At 48.7% G+C, this 7,951-nt stretch overlaps 1 protein-coding gene across 1 annotated transcript in view; it reads right to left on the reverse strand.

Annotated features, from left to right (window-relative positions):
- The window catches only part of SEMA5A (sema domain, seven thrombospondin repeats (type 1 and type 1-like), transmembrane domain (TM) and short cytoplasmic domain, (semaphorin) 5A), a 272,757-nt gene that overhangs the window by 236,941 nt on the left and 27,865 nt on the right, over positions 1 to 7,951 (reverse strand). The window contains exon 2 of the mRNA XM_006875343.1: positions 1,436 to 1,535. Within this exon, the coding sequence (XP_006875405.1) occupies positions 1,436 to 1,535 (100 nt within the window). The remainder of the gene's footprint in view (positions 1 to 1,435; positions 1,536 to 7,951) is intronic.

A 7,951-nucleotide genomic window follows, 5' to 3' on the forward strand; every position in this document is an offset into this window, starting at 1 on the left:
AGAGGAATTGATGCATTTGAGTTATGGTATTGGAGGTGTGTATTAAAAGTACCATGGAATGTCAGAAGAACAAATAAATCTGCATTGGAAGAAGTACAGCCAGAATGCTCCTTAGAAGTCACGATGGCCAGACTTGGTCTCTCATACTTTGGACATGGTATCAGGAGGGACCAGTCCCTGGAGAAGGACACCATGCTTGGTAAAGTGGAGGGTCAGCAATAAAGAGGGAAATCCCAAGGACACAGACTGACACAGTGGCAGCAGTATTGGGCTCAAGAGTAACAGCATGAGGAGGGTGTAGGACTGGGCAATGCTGGCCGCTGTTGCGCACGGGGTCGGCATGGGTCAGAGCTGACAGCACCTAAGAACAAGAGTGCTCTCTCCCCAAGCAGTCTCACGAGTAGTGGCAGTCACTGCGAAGGGGATAGGATACATCCTTCCTAAGGAAGTAAAAATGAGTATTGGAGAACAACACAACTATATTGTGCCTGGGTCTTCAGGCCTCGTACCTGCCGAGGAAACCCACATGGTGGGGATGGCGACCCCCAGGGATTCTCAGTGCATTGTCAAATGTTCTGATCAAAGTCATGGACACGTAGTTCTGTGGATTGAACGGCGTCTCCAAGATGACGCTGAAGTTGTAACCACCGCACTTGTGAATGGAACTCTGCTCTGCTGTGTCCAAGAGGTCATGCGGGTCTAATCCCTCCTAAGACAGGGCAGTCACACACATGCGCACCCAGGAAGATCTTTCCACAATCAGAAACGTCAAAGATTCCCAGCAGACAGTAGGAGAGAGGCCCCGAAAGGAACCGACACACAACAAAACCCTGATTGGGAGGTTCAGTCCCTGTAAAGACTGAGATTGGTTTCAACAGATCAAAGCAAGTCAGTGTCTCCTGAACCCCAGGATTCTGCTCAACAATCTAGTGAGGAGGGAAGAAGGGGGACTCCGGAGTCAGACTGCCTGGTCTGGACGCCAGTCCCCTTTGTGATGAGTACATGTTCTAGACAGCACCTGGACAGCCAGGGAGGGGACAGTCCCAACCTCTGCAGCTAGATGGGATCACTTGCATCAGAACAAATCTTACTTTGTGGGACGGGCACACACAATGCTTGTTAACAAACAGCACAACAAACTGATTCCAACTCACTCCGGTCCCAGGAGTGTCAGAGAACAACTGAAGCAAACAACCAGGCTGGTCTTCGAAGGCCCCCCTCTGGGTGGTCTCCAACCTCCCACCTTTTAATGAGCAATCAAACATGTTCACGGCTTGTACTTTCTGAGGGTTCTGTTAGGGAGCAGCTGGCTCTGGATCAGCAGGACCATCACTAACACTACAGAAGACACATCTCCCAGCATCCATCAGCCATGCGGTGACGCTAATGAAGAAAGACAGAAATGAGAAACCAAGCAAAACAGAAGATGGCTCACCTTGCTCCTACGATGAGTTCTTTCTGTCCTGGATCAAAGGTTAACTGGGAGAAGTCCACAGCATCCTCCGCTCGGAACTCTCGTAACCAGGGGGCAATGTCTACACAAGAAAAGTAACAAAGGAGACACGGTCAAAAGGCAGCATTCGCCTCCCCTTCAGGGACCACACCAGGTAGCAAGCAGGACATTTCAGATGGGTTCCCAAGGCTTTTCCGGCACCATCTTTGGAAGCGGGTTGGAGTTCTATCTGGAATGGGGCCTTGCAACATAGTGTAGCCCCTGACCAAGAATCGAGCCCAACACAAGGTCCCCTGGTGGTCTCCCAACCAGCTGTGCCCTGTGCTTCGGGCCTGGCCCTGGTTGGGTAGAAAACAGGGGCGCTGGTGGCATAACTGATAAGCAAACCAGAGGTTGGTGGTTCAAGGGAGGAAGATGAGGTCGTTTGTTTTCATGAAGATGTACCATCTGGGCAATCCTTTGGGGCAGTTCTACCCTGTCCCTCAGGGTCACTATGTAGGAACCTGTCCAACAACACCTAATAACAAAATGTTCTCTGAGCTTACTTAGTTACTGAAACTTCTTTTATGGAATGTTCATAATCTTGGAATGTGAGAGCTATCATCTCAGTTGGAAAAATGCAAACTACGATGCCGACAAGTTCAGTGCGTAGCCCACGGGAACACATGTGGTCAGTGGTTAAGTTGAAATTTAAACGCAAGACCACACTCCAGTATCCGTAGTGTCCAAGTTAAACATCTAATTTTCAAGGACTGCATGAACCCATTCATGGCCGCAGTAGCAGTGAATACGCACTCACTCATTTCTCTGCAGAGCTAGCTGCCACCCACCAGAAGGGAACAAAATCAGAAACCAAGGTGGAAGTTTGCTGGCAGGGTGCAGCTGCAAGCAGACAGGTCATGGAGAAGCCAGATGGAAACCAGAGCCCCCAAGCAGGCAAGAAGGGGGAACATTATTTCCTTCCATCAGCTGACTTAGAATGCACAGATGCGCCGGACCTAACTGGAGCGTGGTGAAGAGGCATCCAGGTGCGGGCCGCACCTGCCCCAGATGGAGGAGACTGGGAGGAGATTATAGCTGGGCCCCAGTCCCTGTCTCAGAGACAGGACATCTGGGGGCCAAGGAGCTACAAGTCTTGTCCACCAACAGCCCCACACATAACACTGCCACTGCATCCCTTCAGACTCGTAGGGACCCTGTAGAAAAGTCACAGGGGTGACCCTCCAGTCCCCGGATTCCTTTGCTCCTCAATGTCCCTCCTCATCAGAAGATGCATGAACAACGTACCATGGAGTCCGTGTATGGGGGGTCCCGGGTGGCGTGAATGGACTAACAACCAAGACGCTCGCTGGTGGTTCAAATGTACCCAAAGACACTTCAGAAGTAAGGGCTGGCCATCTAAATCCAAGAGGTCACAGTCTGATGACATCACACAGCCGTTGCGCTCTGTCCACACGAGGGCACCGTGAGGTGGACTGACAGGCTGTTGACTAATAACAGCCCCTCCTGGAATCCCATGTCCATTTATACACACGTACGGAGCCTTGCCCTTGCCCACGAGTCCGCGGTAAGTTGATTCTGACAGAAGTTCATGATTAGTGTCAGTGTTACCAGTTCTTTGCAGTATCCTTATAAAGCCGATCTTAATCTGTCCTCAGTGGTTGGAAGCATGACATAGGAATGTCTAGTGAACATGTAAGAATGATGGTATCGGCTAATTACACGCTGTGTGTTATGTAATCCATAACTAATGCCCTGGCTCTGCAGGATAAACACTAGACCACAAGGTTGGTCTGAAACACAAGGGCAGTGGTTCAAACTCACCAGCTGCTCTTTGGAAACGCGTCACAGGGTCACAGAGTTGGAGTCTACTGAAAAGCACTTAACAACAACAATGATTTAAAACAACCACAAAGCTCTGCCATCAACTTGATTTTGACTCACAGAGACCCAGTAACACAGAACAGGCCTGTCCCCAAGGGTTTCCACGGCTATAATGTTTATGGGAACAAACTGCCACGTGGAGTAACTGGCAGGTTCGAACTGCTGACTTCTAGGATAATAGTCGGGGGCTTTAACCAGTGTGCCACCAGGGCTCCGTAGTACTAACCACATACATAGTGACCCTGTATAGGGTTTCTGAAGAGCGGCTAGTGAATTTGAACCTCCGACATGCACTTCAAACTGACCTTGTGGTCCAGTGCATTATCCCACAGCACCACACCATGGTGGTGGTGGCTGTATGCCATGGAGTCGGTTCCGACTCATAGCAACCTCCTACAGGGTTTCCGAGGCTGTAAGTCTTTACAGGAGCAGAACACCTCATCTTTCTCCCGCAGAACAGCTGGTAGTTTCGAACTGCTGAACTTGCAGGTTGCAGCCTGATTCATAACCACTATGCTACCATAAGACATACAAAAGTCAAACATGGTCCTACATGCCGTTGTCACATGAAGGTGCAGTCCACACTGAACGTCGTGTCTTTTACATTCGTAGTTCTTCAAGTCATGGTCTCACAGCATCTGCGTCTCTCTGGTCTGAGGGAACACAGAGGACTCTGCCTACGCCCTTCTCAGAGCTCACAGTTGACCTGAGACACATGTGGTGTCATGGGTCTTGCAGGGCAGCTGTCCACACACCAGCTGCAGCGTCCACCCTGAGGGCTGCTGCGGCCTTCCTTTGAAGCTCATGGCCACTTCCCGTTCCAGGAAACTGTCGGGGGCAACCATTTGTGGTACAGGCAGGACGAGGACAGCCCTGACTAGTGACTGGCTTTTATTGCTGGACAACTCACCCAAGAATCCATTTCTACTCATCTATCAGGAAAGACAGATTATTTTTTTTTTGATTTGTCATTTAAAAGATGATGCAACTTCATATGCAAAGGAGGTGAGACCCTACTGACCCCTGGGTTGTGGCCAGCTGCTCCGGGCACTGAAGGTGGTACCGTTCACATGCTGTGTGTCATATGTGCCTCAAGTCACCTGGAGGAAACTTTCCCTGTGCCTGAGGGGTTTCCTTCCAACTCCAGGCCTATAGCATAGGACTGCAAGCTATAAACTCTTAACGTTGTACCAGAGGACATGAAACAAGCATTTCCTTTAGAGGTATAACTTTAGAATGAAAGGATCTCTGTATGGCTGATGTTCGAAGAATGAGCAATTTCTGTTCTCCGAGGACCTGCATGGCTCCAGGAGTGACCAGGTGGGCTGGTTGTGTAATTGGGGGTAACCAAAGCTGCAGCTGAAGACCACAGCTCAGCACACCTGTGATACAGAGTACTTTGTCATGGCTGTGCTCTTCTGGAGGGGGCATGGTTTTGAAACATACCCAACACATGGCTCCACCCTTTTCAAGCCCTGACAGGTCTCTGGGTCCGTAACACCGATCATCTGTTAAAGCTGCACCTTTTTCAGACCCATTCTCTCTCTTCATCCAGCTCTCAGCATCTTCTCCACCTCTGAGCGCCACTGGCAAGCAGTGCATTCTTCCCTATGCTGCAGGGTCTGTGGACCTTAGGGCTCAGGAGAATGTGTGAGAAGCCAGGGGACAAGTCACTGTGCTGGATGGGTCCACTAAGACCCAAAATGTCATGCTGATACAACTTCGTCTACACATCAGACCTTTTCAGGACACATGCTTCCAGAAGCTCTGGGGTTACGTGTTATGAGTAGATCAGGCAACATTTCTTTGTACGCTACACAAGGTCACTGCGAATGGGGTTCAACTCAACAGCACCTGATGACCACCAACAAAGCTGTGGGGACACAGTGGTTCATTGACATTGCCAACTAATGCTTACCTCATGCCTGTGGCATGGAGGAATGGAATCCTAGTGTGGCGCTACAGGATAAGCACTGGGCTGCAACCACAAGGTCAGTGGTTCAAATCCACCAGCAGTACAGAAGAGGTGTGGGCATAAGACTGCCATCTAGTCAGGGTACAACTGCATGATGAAAATGTGTGAAACAATGAAAAAACAAACATACGAAAAAGACCAAAATGAGACACAGGGTGTGAAAACAGAACACAAGGGTGTGAAGCGAGCACACACCGTTGATAAATGGCACCCACGGACTTGCTCAGCTGGGGTTTACCACAGACCTTTACGTTGTCACACACCTGTGAGAAATAAACCCCAAATGGCTCCCTCTTCAGGAATAAGGGAACAAAGGCCCAGGGAGTTGCTGGTGGGCTGAGGCACAGATTGTTGGCTGATCTACCAACAGGAGCCCATGCATGGGGGGTGGGGGAGCGTGTGAACAGGATGGATTAGGGGAGGGGAGGGGGACTGTTCGAGAAGTAGAAACTTTCAAATAAGAGTGCAAAAGGGAATAAGCTACATCCAGGAAGATTGTTCATCCCACAGTACTCAGCCAAAGAGGAGCCGGGGAAGTGCTTTCATGCTAGGGAATAAAATATTTCTAAAACAGCCACGCAGGCTACCTACCAGTCTTGTCTTCTGGGCTTGGCACCCAATTCTGCAAAATCAATTAATAAAGCCTCACTCCTGCTTAGAGGAATACAGATTGGATTTCTTGAGTGTTCGTCGGTAAACACTCGTGATCACTCATTGAAGACCTCATGCGGGATAAGGAGATCTGCCCCAGTTCTCCTGCCAGAGACCCACCAGGGTAAGGTCCTAGTTGAGGATTTATACAGATCCACCAGTTACCAAGAGGAACCGAGGCAGTATCGGGGTATCCACAACGTCCTGCACACCCAACAACGCAAAGCACAAGAGAACAAAAGCATGCCTGCACATCTGCCCTGGTTTGCTTCTGGTCAACCCACTCTATATGCCTGGACAGAAGAGAGAATGTGTGTGTCTGTCTGTGTCTGTCTGTGTGTCTGTCTGTGTGCACCTCTGTGCGTCAGTGTCTGTCTGCATCTGTGTATCTGTGTGTATGTGTGGTCTCTGTGTGTATATCTGTGTTCATGTGTCTGTGTCTGACTGTATGTGTGTCTGTATGTGTATCTGTCTGTGTGCATCTTTGTGTGTCAGTGTCTGTCTGTGTCTGTGTATCTGTGTGTCAGTTTGTCCGTATGTGTGTGTGTGTGTGTCTGCTGCTCAGAACCCCAGGGAACAGCTCTAACAGATGTCTCAGTAACGCCGCAATTTTCGTGCTTCTAAGAAAAGAATACATGAGATGAACCAATCAGACCAAACATAAGAAAGAAAAGATTATGCACAGTTACAAGAACCTGCCAGCCAAAAGGAACCCCCACCGAGTTCAAAGGGACTTTTCCTTCATCCAGCGAAAACAGTTGCTTATCCTCAGGCACCCACCAGCATGTGAGGAAGTCCCCAAGGGTGGAATTAGACATCAGTCAGCTTGGGGTGGTATTACTTTCCGCTTTGTTTGGAGCTGGCTTTCAGAGAAATGTGCTTTGTAAAACAGATACTGAAGTCAATCAGACCCGAACAAGACCACCACCAGGAAAAGAGGGTTTGCCTTAGGAGCAAGATGACCCGGGCTTCCCCAAGCACGGTCACTGGAAACCTACTGAGCTTTTCTCTCCGTTTCTGACATCTTAACTTCTGAACCCTGCTGTCCTGCCTGAAGGGGGCGGGGGGGAGGGTTTACACCCCCAGCCCCCAGCTTCATTTCCCACCTGAAGGTCGACAGCAGGCCGAATCCCCATCTCGTTTGTTATAACAGTTGGCAAGCCATTAAAAATCTCATTTCATTTTACCATTCACTCTCCTTTTAACTGACTTTTCCTAATTATAATTCTAATTTTGATGTCCTATACCTATGAAATTTAAAGCCACTCAGACACGTTAGAGGCAGAAGGCTAGAGCTCAGCTGAGAAAAGTGTCTCCTCCTCACACTGTGCCGCGGATTGGATCTCAGGAGAGCACACTATTTCCATAAGTGGTCAGGACAACAGTCTGGCACGGGCTTCAAGAAGGACAACAATCAATGCAAACTGTTTTCACAAACTGGCTCTTCAGGACTCAGCAAGCCAAGAGCTCCCCCACCCCACCCCCGCCAGCTACAAAAATGTCTATTTTCAGTTTTCCCAAAAGATAAACATGACTACATTAAAGAATTCCAGAGCACTTAGTTATCCTGTGGAATCTGTACATAGACAAAGAGGTGGTCCTTCCAACAAGACAAAGAAGATACTGCATGGTTGAAAATCAAGAAAAGTGTGCATCAAGGTTGTAACTTTCCATAATACTTAGCCAATCTGCAAACTGAGCAAATAACCTGACAAACTGGCCTACTTGAAGACTATGTAGCATCAAGATTGAAGAAAGATTCCTCATTAACAACCTATGATATGCACATGACACAACCTTGCTTGCTGAAAACGAAGAGAACTTGAAGACCTTACGGATGACAATTAGCAAATACAACCTTCACTTTGGATTACAATCAAGTCTCACAACTGGACCAATCAGCAGCATCTTGAGAAATGGAGAAAAGATTGAAGTTTTTCTACAATTAGCCCCCACGGAAACAGCAGCCAAGAAGTTACAGAACTACA

Source organism: Chrysochloris asiatica, unplaced genomic scaffold (assembly GCF_000296735.1).
Source record: "Chrysochloris asiatica unplaced genomic scaffold, ChrAsi1.0 scaffold00321, whole genome shotgun sequence".
Lineage (NCBI taxonomy): Eukaryota > Metazoa > Chordata > Mammalia > Afrosoricida > Chrysochloridae > Chrysochloris > Chrysochloris asiatica.